Genomic DNA, 26,445 nt, shown 5'->3' with positions numbered 1-26,445 from the left:
TATATAATATATTCTTCTAATAATGTAGCAGCATGTTGTAAGAGTATAAAAATGTAGCATTGGGTGCAGGAAAAGATTAAGGGGTCAGTAGGATAATCTGTCCTGTTTTTTTTACATTTTTTTCATAGAAATTTTTATTTTACAATATTTTATTTTACAATAGAACTTTTTTCACATATCATGAGGTAGTATATCGTGAAGTATACGGATATAAACAAATTTTTTCGGAATTTTTTGATGACATCTTTTGGGGAATGTCTGGGTGAATGAGATGCGTTTTTTCACTGGCAGACGCGATTTCTCATGTTTAAATCATCTGAAACACAAAAACCCAATTTATTCTTAAAACGTAGGTGAATGGTTATAGGCCCTACTAGAATCATGAAAAAATGTTGATAAATGAAAAAGTTTTTATATTATTTTTCCCAATTTTTTTAAACTGTGATCATTTTGTGACCATTAAAAAAAATGAAACAACACGGTTGAGTAGTTCGACCGGAATTATGTCCGCCAGTTTAAAAAAATTTGTTTTGAGAAAAACGCGTTTAAAGTTTTAGGTACTGAAAAAGCATACAAAGATGGACATAAACGTTGAAAAATTAGCATATCCTTAATTATTATTTTTGGGCCTTTTTCGAAATCTTCCAATGGTAAAGTGGGTTTCTACATTGAATCTAAGGGTATAAGGGATCAGAAAATGCAAAAAAAAATAAATAAAAAAATTTGAAAACAGATTACCCTACTGACCCCTTAACAGTTGTTAGATCAATGTAATATTTACAGATGAGTGAACTTTTGTATTGTTCAAGCCCTTTATTCAAAGTAGTGTTAAGTAAATGTTTATATAAACATATGTAGATATGTACATACATATATGCTTCTCTGCTATGGATTTGGGGTTTTGAGCTGTTTCACAGAAAGCCTGAAGTGCGTTAGAATGGAAAATTTGTATAAAAAGGGTTTACTGAAGTCCCCTGAAATGATCAGGATTGGATTCTGGAAGAAGATAATGATACGAATAATACTCAAAGGAAAAATAAAACCATATTGGTGTTTTAGATTGGCAAACGCAGTCACCAAATGCCAAACCAATAGAGAATGTTTGAGCTCAAGTGAAAGGCAAAATATCGATAAAGCATTTAACCATTAAACGCCTAGCGGTTCCTCCAAAAACTACTACTATTTTAAAGTTTTCATGTATAAACATGCATTTTTAAATATTACATCAGGTCACATGTTGCTTTGATATATCCGTTATCTATTAGCTCAGTCGCCACTTGTGTGTGAGATTTGCAGTCATTTACGTTTTGACTTCAGGATATACACTTGCAGACATGTCTGTGCTACATGTCAAGTATTCCCCACCGTCGCATCGTGTATAGGCGGATATGCATACAAGTATGAACAAAATTGAAATCTTTCAATTTTTCTGCTCGTTGTTGCGACGTGTAACAACGTGTAAGTTAATACCACCAGTTCATATTACACGAACATATCTTTTATTTGTCATAAATATGTAACATGACACTTAAGACCAATATGGTCAGTTTTGAAACATTGTACTTTGCTAACACGGTCCGCCTTAAGTGGTCCCAAGATGTAATTCACAGATTGTAAGATGAATATTTCACTAGAGGTACTTCCTAGAATGTAAGATCAATATTTGTATCTAGGCTTAAGCAAAATATTGTATTTAAGAAAATGTAATAAAGAAAACGAGGCAGTTGCCCGTAGTTGCCCACGAAACACAAAACGAATAATTAATTTGTATAGTGCGGTATGCATACCGATCTCATTCTTGTTTAACACTGGTCGAGACCAATGGTGCTTGGCTGGGCCTAGGCTAGTTTACATACATTTGTATGGAAATACGTGTTGTATTTACGCTCATATACATATGTACAATATAGATACATTTTTGAAATTTCTTACCTCGCGATTTGGTTGAAATCAAATTGACTACCTTGTTCACGTTTGGCGTGGCAATAGCGTTCACAAAAAATGTAACATTTTGAGAAAAATTACACCCACCGGAGGCGTGGCAATAGGCGAAAATGGGTTTTCACCATGTCCCCCCTTTTGTTTCACTACAGTTGGGGGGGTATGGGGGGTATCAAAACCATTTTGCAGTTAGTTCACCCCTGGGGCTTTCAGGAAACCCCTCAACCTCCTCTCTATCCCTACCAGGGACGTGGCAATAGCGTTCACAAAAAATGTAACATTTTGAGAAAAATTTCATTTTTTTTAACCTTTAAAACGCTCTAGCGGCTAAAGTATTTGACCTAGATAAACATACAAACCAATTTGGACATGTAACGAACATGAAAACAGATAAATCAACCGTGCGAAGTGATAGAAACATACCAAAGTTCATATATTTTCATACAAAATATATGGGGTCTAGCCAAGCATCATTGGTGCACTAAGGTGTAATATTATAATATCCTTTTTTCGTCCTTTTCGATACGATATCCTTGAATTTTGTTTCTGAATTCTATAGACAATAAAATTCTAGGAAGCTACCTGGAAGCGTAAGTCGTTTGCTACACTCTAAATATATTTAAATAACATTTAAAAACAAAATATGCCTGGCCAGACCCTGGGGTCTCGATGAGGGTTAAAATGAAAAGCCACGTTAATATTGCTGGTAATTTTTACTTATTGGAGGGAGCTGTTTTAGAACCTCGCCAGTAATCAGGTGGTAAGGGGTTTTTTTTTTTTTTATTTTTCAGATTTCCCGACTTAGCTCACTGCTTGTGAAACTACAGAGACTATTTGTGACTGGAAATAGTAGGATAATCTACATGTGTTTCATATGCGGCTAAATAACCCGAAAATACTTCCACTTTTTTGCCACTTCTCTGCCCCAGCTATCAGCACTTGCTGAAGTTTCAGGTGTTTGTAATCTTTTACAGCTTTTCCAAAGAGAGTAGTCGGAATTTCTTCCATATGGATCGAATTAATTTTTAAACTTCTCAATTTTCCGATTTAGATCTTTTTGCAGATATACTATATGCGAGTTCGGAAAAGGTTGCGTTAAATATTTAACGCTTACATAAGTATTTATGCTAGCTTGTCGGCGAAGATCTTCGAGCAGCAGGGGAAGCGGTGACAATCGGCGATCGTTTGTTAGTTTCTTTCGGCACAGCTCGGATTTTCTACCAGCACATTGACTCTTTGACAAAGCGTGAGTTTCGACCATGCGAAAGATGCGTGCGACACTTGTTATTTTAAATGTATGTACATATGTATGTCGAGTTCAGTAGGTTTTGACGTTTATCAATTGGAAACGAGCGATGGCCAGAATGAAATCTTACCAAAAAAATATGTAAACGGAGGGATTTGTTGCATCGTTCAAGACCACTTATAAAAAATGTAAAACCATGAAAATTAAATAAATTTGTGAAATTTAAAGGTATTTGATGAAACGTTTTGTAATTTGAAGCATCATAGTATTATTATCAATGGAAAATGATTAAAAACATTTAATGATTGAGAGCTAACAAGCTCCTTTTATTGGGTATTGAAAGGACAAAAGTCAGTTGTTCTAATATACTTTAAAAAGATTTAAATAGTTTCTCCATATAATAAATAACCACTATAAAGTAATTTTTGATCGTACTAAATGTTGGGTGTTTCAATTTAAATGCCCAAAAATTATTATTTTGTTCAATCTGGCCATATTGGAAAATGTTATAAAAAACGCTAATTTTGAAGCGCTTTCACTCTGGAATAAGTTGAACATCCCTTTATTCCTGATTTGTAGTAAGGAATTCACCTCACTACCTCAGAATTCACGCTGTGAAGAGAAATAAATATGTATGTATATGTATTTTCGGCATATGATGACGTGGCATGTATGCCCAAGCATAGAATATGAAGAGACATAAATATATACATATATGTATGTATGTATGCATGGCCATGATTACACTCCCAACGAATGTAAAGAATTTCGTTTTGCTTGTTTAAATTTTTGCTTTCAACCAGGGAATCGCTTGTATGTGCAATGTATGCATATACATATGTATGTATGTATATTATGATATGAGTATAATTTTGTATGAATGCATGCATAATAATATTTATAGTCAATTTGGATATTTAATCAAATATTGCAAATTTTACAACAAAAACGATTTCATTCATAAACGCATGCGCAAATTCTACAAGCGACCTCGCTTCATTCATAAAAACAGACGCCGTAACATCTCCCCGAGCATGCCTTTGTCAACAAGCGTCTTTTCGCGACGATGGCAAAAGCTAAAAATCATAAATTGAATAACTTCTAAAATATAAGGGGTATTCGCTTGCTTTTGCAAGATTGTAGATTGCAACAAGAAAAAACGTTAACTTCGGTTGCACCGAAGCTAAATACCCTTCACAGGTGCATTTCTGTTAGTAACTATGTGTTCAGTTTGGACGGAAGCTATATGCTATAGTAATCCCTTCTGAACAATTTTTTTGGAGATTTTATTGCTATCTTAAGCAGTAATCCATGCCAAATTTCGTGAAGATACCACGTCAAATGTGAAAGTTTTCCATACAAGCAATTGATTCCGATCGTTCGATTTGTATGGCAGATTTATGCTATAGTTAACCGATCTGAACAATTTCTTCGGATATTACATTGCTGCCTTAGAAAATAATCTGTGCCAAATTTTTCCATACAAGAACTTGATTCCGATCGTTCAGTTTGTATGGCAGCTATATGTTATAGAGGTCCGATATCGGCAGTTCCGACAAATGAGCAGCTTCTTGAAGAGAAAATGACGTTTGCAAAATTTCAAAACGATATCTTAAAAACTGAGGGACTAGTTCGTATGTATACAGGCAGACGGACATGGCTAAATCGACTCAGTTCGACATACTGATTATTTATATACATTATATGGTCTCCGACCCTTCCTTCTGGGTGTTGCAAACTTCGTCACAAACTTAATATACCCTGTTCACGGTATAAAAATACTATACCGAAATATACAAGGGCACGAGAGCACCCATTGCAGAATCTAGTGATATATGAACGGCTGATTCGGTCAATTTATTGTGAATGACTACTATGCATGGCTATTGTGAATTGGCGCACCTTCTTCATACATTTTTAAGAAAAAAAAACTCTAACAAATCTTTATAATTTAAATAGAAATTATAAAATCTATTTAAAACTTACCTTCCTCAACAATCTAACGACGTAATATGTCTTTATGTAAAATGACACTAAAACAGGGTTGCAATAATATTTTTGCATATATTGCACGCAAATATACATGAGTTTTGGTCTGACATATTTTACAGCCATTGCAAATAATTTTCTGCGTGTGTTTGTTGTTGTGCAGGTGCACCGATAGGAAATATATGCAATTCTTGCACCGTGCAAGGGTTTTGCAAGAGCAAGAGAATACCCCTATTATTTTAAGTTCTCTGCTTAAAGCATAGAGAAGATGTAAATTGAATTCTGTATGATGTTGTATGTGAATGTAAGAATGTGTTGGTCACTCCACCATATTTTTATCCTTTCCCTCTCGCTAGTTTTCTTTCATACAAAATGATATGCATTTCTTGGAATATCACTAAGAAGTATTAACGTCTTCCGCGCGTAGGGACTCCACGCACCAGTTTTTTTTTTGACTGGCGTAGAAACCGCTTACGCGGTTATGGCCGAGTGAACAACAGCGCGCCATTCGTTTCTTCTTTTCGCCAATTGAAGATTCCAAGCGAAGCCAGGTACTTCCAACTAATTCGCAAGGGCGCAATGGCGCAATTACTTCTATGAATTGTATGGTTACTTTCATAGTTTTTAATTTTAGTGATATAAAATGTTCCTCCGATATCATACACACATCAATACAATTTCGATTTCATTCTTATGTTTGATTAACTCATTTCAGTTCCATAGAAGAATTTTTATTGATTTAGACATCTTTGGTATTCAAAATATATTTTTCAATCTTGCATAAGCGATTTTTTAAGGAGGTGTTGAATTTATCTTGTTTGTTGAGTTTTTGTAGGCTGCTGTTTCTCTGGTTTTGAACATTTATACTTACCGGCGCACTTAAAGCATCTTGGTTGTTTGCCAAAATATTTTAGTATGTGGCTAAATGACTGACAATGTTTGCATTGTGATATCATCTTAGGCAGTTTTACCGGTTCAATAGAAACAATTGAATTCAAAATAGATTTGGTCTAGTAAATATTCTCTATTTGATCGAACGTTACCAAAAACATGTCGAGGGGGGTTTTAGTTCTCCAGTGTTAAGTAAGAACGACGGTTTAACATCACGTATAAAATGGTACTCAGCTCTGGTTGCCCAGAGCTTCTTTACTTATAGAATTTCTTATCCTAATTCAAGTATGCACCACATGCAGAGTGCATACACATATCTTAATACTAATCTACTGTACATACCGACAGTATGTACACATATCTTAAAGATAAGTGTTCCCAACAGCATACAAAACTATTTCTTATCTATTATTAGTTTAGGATCATTTGCGATCCTTCACATTGCATACATTAAATACTACTCTCTCTAATCAATATACCCGAAATGAACATTTATTACACTGTTGATAGGAATGAGTATTTGTAAATACATATGTATCTACGTTTGAGACTAGATTCGTATGTGCTGGTGATAATGAACATAAATATTTGTAATATGATATCTGTTTCTATACAGATTTACAAAAATATATTATTTACAATTGTAGCCGTTAAGAACTGTTCAGAAATCTGAACACTCAGTGCATTTAATCCTTGCTCATTTAAGTTATTAATAATAGATTTCGGAATATAAGAATTGTGCATTTTTTTATAAGAACTCTAATTGGCCATGTTTGCTTATTCTCAAAACTATATTAAGATATATTCCTACACTAAAGTGCTTTTGATATGCATCTGCAGTCCTCTATGAAGAAAGTATTTACCTTGTGTATACCATTATTAAAAAGTTGAATGGTAAAAATGTTTCTCGCTTCCGATTTTGCAAAAGCATATATTTGCTGATAATTGTGGCATCTTCAGACACCATAATTGGTGGTGGTCGCGCATTATTTTTTGGCGTAAGCGTCTTTAATGTGGCTTCATCTGCTTTTTCGTTTTTTAGCTGGTCTTTTTATACTCTCGCAACAAAGTTGCTAAGGAGAGTATTATAGTTTTGTTCACATAACGGTTGTTTGTAAGTCCTAAAGCTAAAAGAGTCAGATATAGAGTTATATATACCAAAGTGATCAGGGTGACGAGTAGAGTTGAAATCCGGATGTCTGGCTGTCCGTCCGTCCGTCCGTCCGTGCAAGCTGTAACTTGAGTAAAAAGTGAGATATCATGATGAAACTTGGTACACGTATTTCTTGACTCCATAAGAAGGTTAAGTTCGAAGATGGGCTGCCACGCCCACAAAATGGCGGAAACCGAAAACCTATAAAGTGTCATAACTAAGCCATAAATAAAGAAATTAAAGTGAAATTTGGCACAAAGGATCGCATTAAGGAGGAGCATAGTTGGACGTAATTTTTTTGGAAAAGTGGGCGTGGCGCCGCCCCCTACTAAGTTTTTTGTACATATCTCGGAAACTACTATAGCTATGTCAACCAAACTCTATAGAGTCGTTTCCTTCAGGCATTTCCAAATACAGTTCAAAAATGGAAGAAATCGAATAATAACCTCGCCCACCTCCCATACAAAGGTTATGTTGAAAATCACTAAAAGTGCGTTAACCGACTCACAAAAAACGTCAGAAACACTAAATTTTACGAAAGAAATGGCAGAAAGAAACTGCACCCAGGCTTTCTTTAAAAATTGAAAATGGGCGTGGCATCGCCCACTTATGGACCAAAAACCATATCTCGGGAACTACTATACCGATTTCAATGAAATTAGGTATGTAATATTTTCTTAACACCCTGATGACATGTACAAAATATGGGTGAAATCGGTTCACAACCACGCCTTCTTCCAATATAACGCTATTTTGAATTCCATCTGATGCCTTTTCTGTATAATACGAGTATATACATTAGGAACCAATGATGATAGCGGAATAAAACTTTACACAAATACGGTATTTGAAAAATATGTAAATGACTGATAATGAAATCTCGATTATCACTTTATCGTGCGAGAGTATAAAATGTTCGGTGACACCCGAACTTAACCCTTCCTTACTTGTTTTAAATCCATTCAGTTTCTCTAGCTAATTCTGTTGAGTATTCTACCTCATTTTCCGAATTACGAACTTTGGCTTACAACAGCGGACTTAAGCTTCAGATTTTCGGCTTTTAGGGTATTTACTTCTAACGAGAGTTTTGTATATATGTACATATTTGGTTTTTGGTTATTTTTCAATAGTAACATCTTTGTTGTTTTATTTAATTTAACCCCTCCTGGTGGAGGTGCGTTAATAATTGGTATTACTTTTAAAATTTGCTTATAATTATATAGACGATTGCATATAAACAATAAAAAAACAAGTAAGGAAGGGCTAAGTTCGGGTGTCACCGAACATTTTATACTCTCGCATGATAAAGTGATAATAATTTACATATTTTTTTATTTTGCTGTAAAGTTAATTAGATTAGATCAATACACAATGAGTGTTGAATTGTATTTTCATTTCCTAATGTACATATACATATATTATACAGAGAGGGCATTAGATGGAATTCAAAATAGCGTTACATTGGAAGACTGCGTGGTTGTAAACCGATTTCATCCATATTTCGTAATTGTCATCAGGGTGTTAAGAAAATATTATATACCGAATTTCATTGAAATCGGTATAGTAGTTCCTGAGATATGGTTTTTGGTCCATAAGTGGGCGGCGCCACGCCCATTTTCAATTTAAAAAAAAAGCCTGGGTGCAGCTTCTTTCTGCCATTTCTTCCGTAAAATTTAGTGTTTCTGACGTTTTTTGTTAGTCGGTTAACGCACTTTTAGTGATTTTCAACATAACCTTTGTATGGGAGGTGGGCGTGGTTGTTATCCGATTTCTTCCATTTTTGAACTGTATATGGAAATGCCTGAAGGAAACAACTCTATAGAGTTTGGTTGACATAGCTATAGTAGTTTCCGAGATATGTACAAAAAACTTAGTAGGGGGCGAGGCCACACCCACTTTTCCAAAAAAAATACGTCCAAATATGCCCCTCCCTAGTGCAATCCTTTGTGCCAAATTTCACTTTAATATCTTTATTTATGGCTTAGTTATGACACTTTATAGGTTTTCGGTTTCCGCCATTTTGTGGGTGTGGCAGCCCATCTTCGAACTTAACCTTCTTATGGAGCCAAGAAATACGTGTACCAAGTTTCATCATGATATCTCAATTTTTACTCAAGTTACAGCTTGCACGGACAGACGGACGGACGGACAGACAGACATCCGGATTTCAACTCTACTCGTTACCCTGATCATTTTGGTATATATGTATAACCCTATATCTGACTCTTTTAGTTTTAGGACTTACAAACAACCGTTATGTGAACAAAACTATAATACTCTCCTTAGCAACTTTGTTGCGAGAGTATAAGAAACAATTGTTGATTTCAAGTTTCTTCGCAAAACCAGGTTTGCCACATTCTCATTTTATTGGAAAAATTTATTATTAATTAGTACTAGATTACTTTAGAACTGCATACTAGCACAAGTAAATTTATCGCAGGAAAGTTTCTTGGCCGTTTCTTAAGGGGGAACTCTGGTCTAGAAGCATGAATTTCAGGTGATTTTTAAAGTGTCGTAAAAAAAGGCAATTCATATTTTTGCTATCCATTTTTTATTAGTTATTTGTTAATTTTAGAAGAGTACAGAAAAAAATTAAAAACTAAAAAAAGTAAAAAATTTCAAAAATTTTGAGCTGAGGAAGTGGGTGGTCTCTAAAAATGTCCACGTGACCATACCCATGATTTCAACCCTCCTAGTTATCTGAAACAAAAAAAAAAGATTATTAATCTAGAATAATGTCGCAATGGCCGGAACTACGGAAAAGTGGGACACATTTTTTTCACAAAATGGTGACTGCCTGAAAAAAAAAGTTTTTTTGGATCACTTTTTCTGACTATTTCGAATTTTTTAAAAATAATAAAAATAAAAATTTGGGGATGTGGCTTGTTCCAACTATAGACAAGCCTATAAAGAAGACTCCAAGGTCATATTTTTGAAAGTCTAAACTTTCAAGATAGTATGCAAAAAAAAATCGATTTTTTCAAAATCCTAGACAAGAATACCCCCTTAAGCGTTTTTTTTATATGAAGTTTTTACATTTCTTGAGAGCTGGATACTAAGCTTAAGGCGTTAAATGGATTTTGTCAAGGAAAAGGGGGAATAAAGTATAAATAATAATAATATAAATAATTTTTTTTTTCACACAAAAATTAAAAATTTTATTCAAACTTTTTATTATTCCAACGTAACATATTTTACAAAGATTATGCGAAGTTTTCAAAGAAAAATATTCAAAACTCGTCGGAAAAAGGTGTCTTCGTGATGACAGTAAAACCTCTTACAGGGTCATCAAAAGTAAAAAGAAACAAGTAAGGAAGGGCTAAGTTTGGGTGTAACCGAACATTTCATACTCTTCCAATTTGTCAGGATTAAGGACGTGGAAATAGGCACAAATGTGAAGGATATTACAAAAACACGCTCTCTCAATTTTATTAAGATAAATCGCAAATTGGCCGATACAGCTAAGCACTTAATTCAGATATAGAATTGTAATTCGGCACAAATGTTCGCAGTACCATGGAGCAGCTGTATGCTAATGTTTTTGAAAAAATGCGTCTAATAGGTTTAATTTATATAGTATATGTATTTAAAACTATTAGTCGAATTAACTTGAGAATATTCTAGAGATGTTATAGAATTAAATAAGACAATAGAAAAATAATTTCTATAAATAATTCTCTCCGATTTTTAATAATCAATATTTTTGGTAAAAAGTTAGCAATAAGAACTGGGGGATTGAACAGTTGTCCGAATTATACATGTTTTGATCTTAAGGCGGCACACTTTAAAGTTACTATTGTTATGAAATTGCACCCCGAAATATTAATTGATGTTTGATTTGTTTGCAAGAACCTTCTTTTTATTTTAGATATGAGTTCACACCTAGAGATGGGTAGTGCCATCCCCATTACGCAATTTTGTGTTTCTGATTTATTGAGTACAGTACTTTTAGTATTTTTCAACGTAACCGTTGTATAGAGATTGATCGGGTTATAATCCGATTTCACCTATTTTTACACATACAAAGGTGTGCTGAAACGATTTTTTTCTGAGCAAGTATGGTTGGTTTAGATTATTTAACCACGTTTTGAGGGATACATACTTGTATGTAAATTAAATCTGTTTCAAAATGTCTGAAACTGCAGATAGCTCTCCCTAATGCGATTCATTGTGCCAAATAACAGTCTAATATAGTATGATGGAGCTTAGATATGGCACTTTATATGTTTTCGATCAAGTCCAATTTGTGGCGCGACAAAAATACGGTTCCGCCCATCTGCAATATCAACCTTCTTCTGGTTTCATCTCAATACAGATGCATAGACGGACGGACGGAGAGACAGACACACGGATTTCAACACGCCTCGTCGTATTGATAATTTATTATATACTACAGTCGGCGACGAAAGTCTACGTACGATGTCTTGCTGAGTGTAGAAATAATAGGGAAAAGTTACAATTTTATTAGGAAACTAAAAAAATGTATTCCAATACAAATATAACAAAGTGCTCATAAAAAACTAAACAAAAAAACAAATTTACAAAAGTCTGCGCACGGTATGTACGTTATAATGTGCGAAACCTGGTTGAAAAGTATAAAATGGAGAATACATCATTTGGTGAAACATCGAATCTGCAATATTTACCTAAATCAACAGTTTAAACCACTTGAGAAAAAACAAAACTGTTGAAAGCAAACTGCGGACTGGTCGACGGAAACTTTTAAGTGATTAGATTACACTACTCACTAATTCACTGCCGTTGGTCAGATGATAAAACAGATGTTTTTGCCATTCACGAATTCACAGTGCTTAATATTTATTAAAAGAAAATGGATGGTACATACATATAATGGAAATAATGAAGGTATTTTTTATTTGGGAAGTCGATTTTCAGGTGAGTTCACATTCATTAATTCATTTGTTTGTTTACTGTTTAAAGTAATAACTTAATTCGCAGCCGGTTTAGAGGAACTGAAACACAACACGTCTTCTTTCCAGAACATTAATTGCGAATCATATAAATGGTACACAAGAAATCCATGAATATAACTGAAAGAGTTGTTCAGTTTCAAATACAGTTATGACAAAAATATTATGTATATGTAGCTATCTTTAATACAGTAGTGCCAAATATATTACAACATTTACATTTTTTTCTCTCTGTAGTATCTAAATAAGTTGTGATAATGTAGTAGATTTCCAATGCTGAAAACTAGATGGTGCTAAATCAGAGTCGCACAGAAAGTGTTCGCGTAGATTAGACTCAAATCACCTAGGAGAAATCTTGTTAAATTTATAAGATTGATGGGATAAACTACTCAGTAGCTGAAATCTTGTGATCAAGTGTCGTTCTGAACATGGTATTAGCCACGACTTTAAAAGACAACGGATTACATAGAAGAACTCTACACAGGAAACCCCTTATCAGTGAAAAGAACCGAGGGCTTCGTTTGGAATTCGCCCACAAGATAAATACTTTGAATTCAATTTACCAGTTTTATTCACATCCGAATACAAATACAACATTTTTGGAAACATTTGTAAAATATCTAATACATCAATGCGTACCAAAAACCCCATTTATACTGTCAAGCATGGCGGTGACATAGTGTTTGTGGAGAAGGGCAACCGTGGTTAACCTGAACCTTTGTAAGGGTTGGCTTTTCCAGCAGGATAACGTACCGAAGCACCCGGCCCACATTATAAAGGTATAGTTGGTTTACTAAGCTCCACTTCAATGAAATCGCTACCACAGAGCTCTGATTTATATACTAAACATGCATGAATGGATTTATATACAAGAATGTATGTACAAGTATATCGATTATAGGATTATATGTAGCATAATAAATGATAAGGATGCCCGTCCGTGCAAGTTGTAATTTGAGCAAAAATTGAGATATCGTAATAAAACTTAGTATAAATGTATGTTTGTTGCGGATTATTGCCACACCCACAAAACTTGATTAAAGGAAAACCAATAAAAACCATAATTTAGATATAGGACTGTAAAATGGCACAGAGGATAGCAGTAGCAAAGGGGCACCTGTGAGATAAAAATTGACTCCAGATAAAGCTTTTACCGAAGGAAATGAAGGAAATCATTAAGTTTTACTTTTGAGATTTTGTTAGACAGCTTAATAAGAGCCGGGGTAAAAATTATACAATGGGCCCTCTTTTAAGTGAAATCACATATCTCTGGACCTAAGCGACCAACTTCAACCATAACATTATTTTAGCATTCCTATGTCAGGGTGTGAAAATTGGCAAAATCGGACTACAATCAAGCCTACTTTCCAAATAATAATACCAGAATTTTCGAACATCCGGTAAAATTGACTCCATATGATTGGCGATTGTATATGGGGAACCTTGATGAAACCCTGTCATTTTTATTAGACAGTGCCATGCTGGTTATATGTAGTCTAGGTTAAAATATAAAAAAGCGAGTCAATATTACATATTGATATATACTTCTTATATGGCTTATAATGGTTTTCGTTATTCTAGCAAGTTTTATGCCGAATTTATGGGTATTTATATATAAAATTGCTTCAAAATATGTTTTCGAGTATACCTAAGCAATGCCAAAATTAATGCGGCCTGACCCCTTTTTCTCTGCTCCCAATATACCCCATAAAATGTTTTCCGTCTTTCCACCTGTATTTAAACCTTTCACGTTGATCGAAATGTGTAATATTTAAATGAAACTAAATGGATATACTTTTTTTAAATTATGTGGTTTAGTGCTGAATTCGGTTGAGTTAATGTCACACACATCTCATAATTTCTCGGCCGTAGATTATTGCAAGTTGCAAGAGTATAAAATATTCAGTGAATTGCCACAAAGTAACATTTCATTTCATTCCAAATACTGAAACACATAAAACCTAAAAATTTATTTTATGTGCTTTGGGCTTTGTGTCTGAACGTGGGTGAAATATTTCGTTTCGTTATTTATATGGTTAGAATGAAATTGCAAATTTGCTAATATGACGTACATATATAATAAAAATTAGTTATTTGCTTTCTGATGTGTCACTAGGGTTTCACATAATAGGGGCATGCTGTTTTCTTTCACCTTGAATTCAGATAAAAGGTATATCAGTAATTTTGTTATATTTGCACTTTTAAGTATATCTTTATATAAATATGGTATCTAGTTTTGGTCAGAAAGTATTTCACAATTCGTGTTTGTTGCTTGTTGCTAACACATATTTTAAAGGTACGTAGCAATTCGAGATGTAAGAATAAACATTAATTGGACTGCTTGCACTTTTTTTAATGATTTACCCACGAAATATTAGCGTAAGTAAATAAGCATTAAGTTTAGTTTTTTATACCCTGAACGGAGTAGATTAAGTTTCCCACGAAATTTTTAATATCCAGGTATATATGCGAACTAGCCCCTCATATAAACTGACCGATCAAACTCAATACCTTGTTTGGGAAACTTTTTTATTTGAGAAGGTACTTATCTTAACAAAATTTGACAAAGATAGTTGCCCAAGGCAACATTATATTCTCTGCACAATTTGTTCATATCGGACCATTATCACATATACAGAATAAATTAATAATTCTAATTTATGATCAAAGTCTCATTTACTTTTTGTTCTTAGTAATATATGTATGTAGCTGCCATCAAATCTGTTTGATCAAAACCAAGATAAGGGTCCTTCTATATCCTTTTGTGCTACAGAACAATGTATCTGTGAAGTATAATAGTAGCTCCGGTGCAGCTTTAGTTAATGTTTTTACTTGTTTACACTGCTATAAAATATTCTGAATAGATTTAAAAAAATTATATTGTTTCAACAAGTATGTTCACAGTCAAGTGTTTACCAGATTAAGTTCGGTCTGAATAGCTCTATTGTTTTAAGCTGTATTTAACACTTAATTGTTAGTTATCTGATGGGATTCAAACTTTTGCCTTTTGCTTGGCCCAGTAAAAAATATGACTGTAATGTGGAGTCACTGAACTTATCTCGAACCATATCGAACAGCTTCTTTAAAGAACAATTCGATGGTGGAGAAAAAATAGCATTTTAAAATCAATACGCTAACTGCATAGAGTGTAACAGTGTATTTCCTTAAAAAAAAAATAAATAAAGTAATTTTGAAGCAATTCTATCAATGCGAGATAGGTGTCTGTCTGACAGTCCGTCGTGGTGGTATCGTGATGAAACTTGATACACGTGTTCCTTGGTCAAAAAGGAAGGATGAGTTCGCAGATAGCATAATCGGACTACTGCCACGCCCACAAAAGCCATTAATTGAAAACTTACAACTTGTCATAACTACGCCAAAAATTAAGATATAAAACGGTAATTTAGTACAAAAAATCACAATAACAAGGGACACATGCGCTTTTATAAGCTTTTTAAAAAGTGATCGTAACAGTCAATATTTAATATTCCACAGGAAGAAAAACCATTGCAGGAGATATCAAAATTTACCAATAGAAGCTTTTTAACCATACACACCGTTTTGCAGAGTAATTGAAGCACTGAAGTTGGTTTTGGCAGCGATTTTTAATTGATTCTTGCCTTTAAAGTATACCATCTCAGGTCTAAAATTTTTTGAAATCGGATCATAACTATTCAAGCCTCCAAATACCGGAAACAGGGACCCCTGAGCCTATGGCTGACTTTTTACCAAAAATATCGGTAAATGTGTGAGATATATTATTGAAATTTGGAAGGATACTTTTCCTGACAATAGTATGTCTCTGCGTTAAAAATAAGTTGAATCGGATCAATATTTCCCTTATTTCCCATATACCTAATGGAAGGATTTTCGCACTTCCGGTAGACTTTGTACCCAATATGTGAGTTATCTTAATGAAATTGAGTAAGCATGGAGTCATGTGCAGAAGTTCACGCAAGTGAGGAAAGTTCTCTGATCGCCATTCACTTGGGAGTGGCCAGAAACGATTATTTTACAAATGGCTCAAGCAGCTCACGACTTCCGGTCTTGGACCAAGCATCCTCTGGGTAACCTAAGATCATCCGTTTGAAGGCGAAACATCCCCTCCGCAGGGTTTGGGACCCCCCACGTAAAAAACGCACCCAATAAAAAGAAACAAAAAGCTTCAGATGAGTGACCCTCTTTTTGATGCAGATGCCTGGACGATGACAACAACTGATGAGTCGACGTTGCGAGTTTTCGAGAGAGAAATTCTCCGAAAGATTTATGGTCCTTTGCGCGTTAGCCACGGCGAATATCGCATTCGATGGAACGATGAGCTGTGTGAGATATACGAGGTTATGTCGTCCAAATGAACGAAAGCACTCCAGCTCTGTAAGTATTCGAGCTACCACCGCTTACGCCAATAAAGAAGAAGAAGCGTGTTTTTCTCATAACCATATTATATAAATGGTTAAGCGCTGAAGTTGAATGGAGTCGATGTAGAAATTGGTCTTAACTTCGTATGAGTAATATCATCAATTGCGATCTTCTGGTTGACGTTTTGTATGTCAACTCAATGTATTAAATTTAGTTTATTCGATTAAGTTTATGTCAGATACATACATATATCTTATTTGAGGATGATTTTAATAAAATTTCACTGTCGGGAAGTAAAATATAATTATAAAACAACTTGGGTAAAACATTGTACAGCACATTATGTGTTTATTTCCTTAATAAATACACATTTGTAGTAATAAATGGTTGTGCAAAGTTTACTTATGTACACATTACTTATGTACACATAATTGCATTAAGATATATTATTTATCGATCGATATACAGGTACATGATGGTTGTAGAACGATTTATTATTGACTTTCAACCACTGATAAAAAATGTATCAAAGGTTTAGAAAATTTTGTCGAAAATCTTTAATTGGATTTTGATTAGAAGTTGAGCAGAGATGTCTACTTAGATGGGTGATGAAACACCATTACGGGCAAATTTTCAAAGGCATATGTATGTATGCACATGAATATGTATTAAGATTACTGATAACCTTACGCGTAGTAAATTTTTTCTAAATATCTTTATGACGTCGACAAAGTCTTATATTAATGTGAAGATACAGATAGGTGATAACATGCTCTATGATTGCAATAAATCTTTAGGCAGATTTCTAAGACTCTTAATTAGCAGATGTATCTTTCGAAATAATAAGGCATTCATATTCTGTTCGTTAACGCGAGTAGTTGGCCATCTGGATAGAAAGTTGCAAGTTCATAACAAAAATTTGAAGTACAATTTCTGTATACATATATGCAATATTGAGATAAATTTATGAGAACTCTGAATTGTATTTATATAAAAACTACTTGAGATCAAGGAAATTAAAAAAACCACGGGCTTTTAATTCGTACTAATTAACGCGATTTAAACTGCAACGAAATATAGCTATATATGTATGTATATGCATATGTCTAAATTGGTTCCTTGTGTTATTTGTTAAAAGAGTGTTTATTATTCTATATTCAAAATGGATGAAAATGTTGGGTCTACAACACCAGCAAGTGATAACCGAAAAGGTATAACTAAACATATCGCAATTAAATTATTGAATTACTTAACCTTTAATTACTAATTTAAGTACGGGTATGTACAGGAGTTGATGTCCTATATGCAGACGCCCCGTGAAGTGTTAGGTTTTACTCAAAAAAGAATATCCAACGTAAATAAGCTCTTTGTTTTTAATTGAAATCGTGACTGACATTTTAATTTGTCTATTGTTTTGATGTTTTGAATCAAGCAAATAAACATTCAAACTTGAGAAAATTATATTCTAGAACAAAGTTGACGTGGCGTAGACACTGCTGGAAGAGGAAGGAGAGGATGTGGTTAAATATTTAAGCGTTAAAAACGGTTTATCTAGTTTTCCGGCAAAACTACGAATCTTATCGAAGAAAGTTATAAGGAAAAGTTGAAAAAATCTGCAACTACAATGCTAAATTCTATATGCGGACTGAGAGCATATTTATTTACTTAAAATTTTTCTTGAAAATAGAAAACGTCCCCTGTTCCCCATATACCTTATATAAAGATTTTTGAACTTCATGTTGATATGTGGATTATGCTTATGGAACTTAGAGAGTGCCTGTGAGCCCTGGTGCCTAAAGTAGATAAAGAGCTATAACTAAGCTTCAAATTAAGAAACAAAACAATAGTTTGATACAGATGATCGTAGTAGTGTGGGCCATCTTGGGGCTGAAAATTACATTTAATATACATATGTCGACCAAACTCTCTCAGGAGGAATTATGAAAATTGTTCTTATGGTTACTTAATGGGGAAAATCGGACAAAATTATTTAATATTCATATGACTCCATTAGTTTTAGCAGCTGCAAACAACCGTTAGGTGAATAAAACAATTATACTCTGTAGCAGCATGTTGCAAGAGTACAAAATTGTTGCATAATAAAGTCAATCAAAGAGGCTAAATTTAATACTGTGGAGTGTAGTCACTCCATTCCCCAATCATATCAATCAAATAATGTATCTAATATATGTACATATAATATAAATAACATGATGTATTAATGAAAAATATAAAGATAATTGTATCATTTTGTTTATTATTATTAATGTAAAAATATGGAATAGCCGACTTCGAGCAAGCCATGAATTTAACAGGTTTCGGGACATTCAATTTAGTGCTGCTTATAGTTGGTATATTTGCGACTTGCGCCGCCAGCTTTGAAACCACCACAATGTCGTATATACTTCCAATTGCTGAGTGTGATCTTAAAATGACACTTTTTGATAAAGGAATTTTAAATGGAGCTACATATGCCGGAATGATATCGTCGGCTGTTATTTGGGGCTATCTCGCAGACACAATTGGGAGGAGAAAAGTTCTGATTTACGGTTTTTTAATAGACGCCGTTTGCGTACTTTGCAGCTCTTTGTCGCAGAATTTTGAAATGCTTGTTGCATTCAAATTTTTGGGCGGCTTCATGTATGACTATTTTTGACTTTTTGCGAATTGTCTCCAATTAAAAAACATTTTACATTACAGCGTGAATGGTCCTGGTGCAGTACTATTAACATATTTAACTGAAATGCACGGCTCCGCTCATCGACCACGAGTTCTTATGGTTTATGGGATGGTTATGTCTTTGGCAACACTTATAATGCCACTATTGGCTTGGGCGATATTTCCACAAGATTGGGAATTCGTATTGTTTAATTATTTAATAAGTATTATATTTACTGTGAAATCGTATTTAGAATATTTATTTTGACCAATTACCTTTTAGTACATCCGTGGCAAATATTTTTGGCAGTATGCGGTTTACCAAGTATAATCGGTGGATTAGGTCTAATTGCGTTGCCTGAAAGTCCTAAATTTTTAATGTCTCAAGGAAGAAATGCTGAGGCCCTCCTAGCATTTCAAAAGATTTATGCCATTAATAAAAGAACAAGCAGGAATGCTTATCCAGTATATATTATCCTTGATAAAGTCATTATACATTTCATAATTTTATTATATTCTTAGGTCAAAGAGCTGGTTGAGGAAGTTCCGAATCGTACCTCGAATGTTGATGAGCTTATATTTACTGTAGAAAACAAACCAGTTAAGCGGAAATACAAACGTGAGCCCAGAACATTCTCTCAAGCTTTCAAGGAAGGAATGAAGCAGATTAAGCCTATGTTCACAAAGCCTTTATTAGGTCACTCCCTTCACGCGTATGCGATGCAATTCTGTATTTTACTTGGGTATGCTTGGTCGTGTAAGACTGAAATTGCTAACAATCAAAGACTTATCTTTTGCAGTTTAAATACTGTTCGACTGTGGTTGCCTCAACTTTTTGCATCGATCGCTGAATACGAAGCTCTAAATAACGGTGAATCAAGCTCAGCGAATCTATGTGCAATTCTAGAGTATAGTGTTAATAAAACATCAGTGATTAGAGACTTTCAGGACTCCTGTACTAACGTAAAATTTTAATTACTATTTACTAATTTGTTTTAATTTATCAAATAATGTTTAATTTGCAGCTACCAAACGTGTCAATAGATCTATATGTTAATAACATAGTCGTATCGGCGTCTGGTTTAGTAGCATATTGTTTTGCTGGTATAACTGTGCGAGCTATAGGAGCTAAAAATTTACTAAGTACAAACATATGTGATTAAACTATTTGTAAAAGGATATTGTGTATAATCGTTCATACTTTTTAGTTTATGGACTCTTAATATCTGGCTCTCTCGGCATATCGCTCTATTGGTCGGTAAATGGTCTTTCCACACTTATTATATCATCTGTGTTTTTATCAGTGGCGGCGGTATCAACATCATCTCTATTAGGAGTGGTACTTGCTCTTTTTCCAACTTCTTTGAGGCAAGTATCTAAACTTTTGTGTATATATGTATAAGGAAGGTATTATATGGAAAATTTTGGTTATATTGAATATATGTGATACAGATGCCCGCTTTTATTTTATTTTCACTATCACTGTCAAGCATGTAGTTAATAGTGAACCGTTCTTCAAAATTACGTGCTCTTAGCTTTTTAGTTAAAGGCAGGCTTCCGGAAAATAAAATAACTGAATAATCGGTTGTATGGGATCTGGCGGATTCTGGCAAATGATCAATATAATGTGTCCGTTCGAGCTACGTAATAATTACAGCAGTATAGCAATAATGTTGCGTATTTACTGATACTGAAATTTTTATAACCATTAAAAGATAAACTTCGCCTTAAAAAACGTTGGTTCAAAACCGGTTTCGGAGCCATAGTCCACCTTGTCGGTATTTAACTGAATAAAATCATAAATTAGGCATTACATGTGTTCTTCTTTTAAAATTAGTGAAAGTTAAACAAATTAACTTATTAAAAAAATATATTTAAAATACCATACATGAAAAAATCCAAAAATTTGGTGCGACAAAACTAAAGCACGAAATGATTTTATGATTGAAAAATTTATGTCTTTCAATAGTTGATTGCCTATGCCTTATTATACTCTCGCAACAATGTTGCTAACGAGAGTATTATAGTTTTGTTCACATAACGGTTGTTTGTAAGTCCTAAAACTAAAAGAGTCAGATATAGGGTTATATATACCAAAGTGATCAGGGCGACGAGTAGAGTCGAAATCCGGATGTCTGTCTGTCCGTCCGTCTGTCCGTCCGTCCGTGCAAGCTGTAACTTGAGTAAAAATTGAGATATCATGATGAAACTTGGTACACGTATTCCTTGGCTCCATAAGAAGGTTAAGTTCGAAGATGGGCCAAATCGACCCACTGCCACGCCCACAAAATGGCGGAAACCGAAAACCTATAAAGTGTCATAACTAAGCCATAAATAAAGATATTAAAGTGAAATTTGGCACAAAGGATCGCATTAGGGAGGGGCATATTTGGACCCAATTGTTTTGGAAAAGTGGGCGTGGCCCCGCCCCCTACTAAGTTTTTTGTACATATCTCGGAAACTACTATAGCTATGTCAACCAAACTCTACAGAGCCGTTTTTTTAAGGCATTTCCATATACAGTTCAAAAATGGAAGAAATCGGATAATAACCACGCCCACCTCCCATACAAAGGTTATGTTGAAAATCACTAAAAGTGCGTTAACCGACTCATAAAAAACGTCAGAAACACTAAATTTTACGGAAGAAGTGGCAGAAGGAAGCTGCATCCAGGCTTTTTAAAAATTGAAAATGGGCGTGGCGCCGCCCACTTATGGACCAAGAACCATATCTCAAGAACTACTATACCGATTTCAATGAAATTCGGTATATAATGTTTTCTTAACACCCTGATGACATGTACGAAATATGGGTGAAATCGGTTCACAACCACGCCTTCTTCTAATATAAAGCTATTTTGAATTCCATCTGATGCCTTCTCTGTATAATACGAGTATAAACATTAGGAACCAATGATGATAGCGGAATAAAACTTTACAAAAATACGGTATTTGAAAAATATTTAAATGACGAATAATGAAATCTCGATTATCACTTTACCATGCGAGAGTATAAAATGTTCGGTGACACCCGAACTTAGCCCTTCCTTACTTGTTTTTCAATACAGATGCTCATCGGCGAAGCATGAACTCTATTAATTTATTTGATGTGTCACAGGAAATGCTTTTCCATGCTACCTTTAGTTGTATGAATAAAACGTCCTTATTTTTACAATTCTCACGTCTGATTTTTCGATCTACAATTTCTTTATAGGATTGAGATCTGGTGATTGTGCGAGTCACTTCAAAACCTCAATCCTGTTATCAACAAACCACTGTTTTACATAAATAGCAGTGTGTTTCTGGTCGTTGTCATATTGATAACTCCATTTTAAAGCCATTTTTTATGCAGCATATATGTATATACCATAAATGATCATATACATTTGACGGCATATACATATGCGAACTAGTGTCTCAGTTTAGAGATATCGATCACGTTTTCTTGTGCCTAGCAAACTACCTGCATGTGCACAGTGCACAGTACTACCACAGCTCTTAGCGTCATAAAGGCCCAGATAGTTCGTGGCCTTAACCAGAAACTACCTTGTGAGAGAACGATCCTCGTAGCGTTGGACCTGTCAAAAGTCTTTGACACAGTCAGTCAAACAACGCTACTGCAGGACATCGAAAAAACTACGCTCCCTCCAGCACTGGAGAGGTGGACCATGAACTACCTTAGCGGTCGTCAATCATCCGTACTATTTCGAGGAAAAAAGTCAAAACTGAGAAAAATTAAACAAGAGGCAACCACCGTAGGGTGGTGTCCTCTTTCCGCTACTGTTCAACCTTTATATCTCGAAACTCCCACAGCCACCAGAGGGAGTTTTTATCACAACAGCACGTTTCTTGGGCCATGCGTTGGATGACGTCGACGACAACTTAGCTAATCCTTACAATCCTATCGGGGTTTAGGTAACCGCTATAATAACAACAACTATAGATACCATACAAACTGAACGATCGAAATCGAATGCTTGTATGAAAAGCTTTTTAATTTGACGAAATATCTTCAAGAAATTGGCACGGATTATTGTCTAACGCAACGGGGCAATTTCCGAAGAAATTCTCCAGATCGAGTCACTAAGTCATATAGCTGCCATTAAAAAAACTTATCCATCAAAATCCAGTTCTTAAAAGAAATAGTTTGTATTTATGAAGTGCAGTTTCGTTGCAAGCGAAGTTAAATTTGTTTTTTTTTTTTAAGATTTTCTGATAACAATATCTTTCTAGATCACTGGTGGTTGCAATCGCAATGATGTTTGGTCGTCTGGGCGCTTTGGCTGGAAATATGTTGTTTCCTGTTTTTATGGAAATGGGATGTATACAACCTTTTCTAATGATCGGCGGTGTATTGCTTGGTAATACTTATTTTCGATACTTTTCCTGATACAATATATGTAAATTTTATTTCACTCTGGAAATCTAAGTTATTAATTGCTTTTAAAGAAGTTAAATAATTCACTGGTGCCTTGAATTAGCGGGCAAAAAGTAAATATTTAAGATTAAATTCCTGAAATTGAAATAGAGGATGTTCTTCATAAAACATTCAAAATCCAATTAGTTAAACAGTGTACAGAAAAAGTAATTATATTTATACTATATTTCAGCACTTTAAAGAAATTGTATCTCCAGGGTTTTAGATATTTTTTATATTTTCCATATTTTGAAAAAAACATATAAATATTTGGAGATGCATGTTAATATTGAACACATGATGAAAAACAATATTATAATGCTTGTCTCCTATTTGATGTCTTAATTATACCCATATGTCCATATATTCATTCAATATTTTTTACTCATGCAGTTGCTGGTGCTTTATCTTTCATTTTGCCAGACACGAAGGAAATGTCCTTAAAGTGAAATGTAAATAAGATACGGAAATCGGGGTCAAGTACTACAATATATCCACATATGCATGTTAGAATATTAATTATACATAAGTTATATATTCTTGTGAGTAAATCACCATGGAAAACAGTAGTTGAATACAATATTAATTCCAATGAAATCTAGTGTCAACTAGCTTTATTTTCTTAAAATGTAAATATGGAAATCCGTATTGATATATGTATGTATGTATAATTGTGTAATTTACTTAATTTTTTAAAATATTGTTCTCATTTTTAGCATATGGATTAGGTTTTATAGTAGTGTACATACTGACGGTTTGGTTTTTTTTTATAGAAAATAAGTTCAAAAATGTGCAAACATAAGAAAGTTTCAACGTCTATTAGAGATAACTTGGACACAACCGACCGCGATGTACCGCGTGATTTAAAAATGCTTCGGAAGGTTTATGTGGTGTTAGTTATTTTTGATTGAAAGATGTATGAATGGATGCATATTGACGATGTTGGTTAATAAATAAATCTGTTGAATTTCTGATGAGCATGTTAAAGTGTATTTCCTTGAAAATTCTTTAGTATTTTACGCAAAACCCGCTTAACCAACCGCATGCCTTCGGATGATTTGACCGGACAATAGAATCACCGATTCAAATCACACAAGTCATTCTATAATAGCTAGCAGTCAAAGCCTTAGTTGCAAAACTGTTTAATTTGTTGGGTTTGTCGATTTTTACCTTTCCATGTTATAAGCTATGAACATAGCATACAGTAAAATTTCCCATACAAAATTGTGTACAATTTATAATTGCCGCTTTTGAGACAGTTTTTTTAAATACGTAAAATGATCACAGCAAAGAAATTCTCTTGCGCTGGTGCCGTCTGGTTCGGGATGGCTCAACGGATACTAATGGGTTAATTGTTGTTCATTCACTCCTGACTGTTATTGCCTCGCATTTATTAGTTCAAAAGAAATATATGTATGTATGTATGTAGTTGTGAGTTGCAGCTTCTGACTCTAAGTGTACATTTTAAACACTCCATTAACTCTTATATGGGCAGCTCTCTTAACCGGACAAAAACACTGGGACGGTGGGGAATGCACCGTTTATAGTTATTTGGATGAATCAAAAGTTTGGAAAGTAGTATATTCTCAAATCAAGGCGACTGTAACAGCTATGAGAAAATGAGTACAAAGTCAAATATAATAATTATTTTTCAATTTAGGAAAAAGTGAGGAAAGTTCTCTGATCGCCATTCATTTGGGAGTGGCCAGAAACAATTATTTTATATATGGATCAAGCAGCTCACGACTACTGGTCTTTGACCAGGTATCCTCTGGTTGGCTACCGAACATCCGTTTGAGCTAAATGGAGAAGGCGCTGGGTTTGAGACCCGCCATCCAAAAAAGAGCCTGGGATGAGAGACCCCCATGACAACCATGGCAAACGAATAAAGGATTACGATTTGAGGGCATGGAATGTCCGATCCGAAATAAAGGCTGATATCACCGCCGTCCAAGAAATGCAATGAACGGGAAGAGGACTGATACGAGTAGGTCCTTGTGGCATTTACTACATATAAAGGAGCGCAAGTTCGGTGTTTGATTCATGGTGGGCGACGGAGCCGAGTACTGTCATTCACTCCGGTGGATGACCGTCTAGAAACACCACAATCCACATCAAAGTGAGTTTTTAAACATACCGCTGATTTGCGCCCACGCCCCGACGAAAGAGAAGCCAATGTGACCAAAGATGTCTTCTATGAGTGCTTGGAGCGCACCTGTGAAAGCCGCACCGTGCTTGGCGACTTTAACGTCAGGGTGGGCAAAGAAGGTATCTTTGGCACAACAGTCGCACATAGGAGCATTTTCCTTCAAAAACCGGACAAAAATGAAAATTACGAACTTCAGCGATGCTTCTCAAAATTGATTTTTTTTAGTACCTAAGTAACCGTTTTACAATGAACCGATAAAATGAATGACCTTCAGCCCGCTATATTGGCACACAAGTAGTCGGAACCTAGATTTCGGTCAGAACGCATGTGCTTATTCGCGAAACTCTTTATTGTTCTCGAAATTGCAAGTGGTTTTTTGTGTTGTGTGAAGTGAATTCTGGAAAATATTTTTTATGGATTCTGGACAACATGGTATGTATTTAATATTAATGATATAACGATTAATTTAGTTAATGTATTATCTTGTTTTTTCGGGAAAACAATGAATCATTAAAAAAACTAAAATTTTTTTTTTAATTGTTTAGAAATTAGTGTTTTTGTTATAGTGTCGGGCGAGGTCGAGCTTTGAATTATTTTTCTTAGTAAACTGCAGGGTTTCTACTTAACATATAAGCTTAAACATTTTCCCCGTCTTTGCACAAAATGAGTACGGCTCTATTTATTTTTTTTTTAATTAAATACTGAAATCCTT

At 34.4% G+C, this 26,445-nt stretch overlaps 1 protein-coding gene across 1 annotated transcript; it reads left to right on the top strand.

Annotated features, from left to right (window-relative positions):
- The first annotated feature begins 17,374 nt into the window (after positions 1-17,374).
- LOC126763756 (synaptic vesicle glycoprotein 2B-like) lies at positions 17,375-24,562 on the top strand. The gene is made up of 10 exons (XM_050481532.1): positions 17,375-17,721; positions 18,796-19,150; positions 19,211-19,392; positions 19,452-19,633; positions 19,691-19,911; positions 19,969-20,131; positions 20,194-20,311; positions 20,377-20,536; positions 23,401-23,528; positions 23,978-24,562. The coding sequence occupies exons 1-10, from the start codon at positions 17,673-17,675 to the stop codon at positions 24,031-24,033; spliced, it is 1,614 nt and encodes a 537-aa protein (XP_050337489.1). The 5' UTR covers positions 17,375-17,672; the 3' UTR covers positions 24,034-24,562.
- The last annotated feature ends 1,883 nt before the right edge of the window (positions 24,563-26,445 follow it).

The sequence above is a fragment of the Bactrocera neohumeralis genome, chromosome 2, assembly GCF_024586455.1.
Source record: "Bactrocera neohumeralis isolate Rockhampton chromosome 2, APGP_CSIRO_Bneo_wtdbg2-racon-allhic-juicebox.fasta_v2, whole genome shotgun sequence".
Classification (NCBI taxonomy): Eukaryota; Metazoa; Arthropoda; class Insecta; order Diptera; family Tephritidae; genus Bactrocera; species Bactrocera neohumeralis.
The sequence above is the reverse complement of the archived record's forward strand: the minus strand, read 5'-3'. Positions and strand labels throughout refer to the sequence as shown.

Coding starts and splice junctions, on each gene's coding strand:
- LOC126763756 (XM_050481532.1), top strand. CDS start 17,673: ATGGATGAAAATGTTGGGTCTACAACACCAGCAAGTGATAACCGAAAA. Junction 17,722..18,795: donor AGCAAGTGATAACCGAAAAG/GTATAACTAAAC, acceptor AATATGGAATAG/CCGACTTCGAGCAAGCCATG. Junction 19,151..19,210: donor AAATTTTTGGGCGGCTTCAT/GTATGACTATTT, acceptor TTTACATTACAG/CGTGAATGGTCCTGGTGCAG.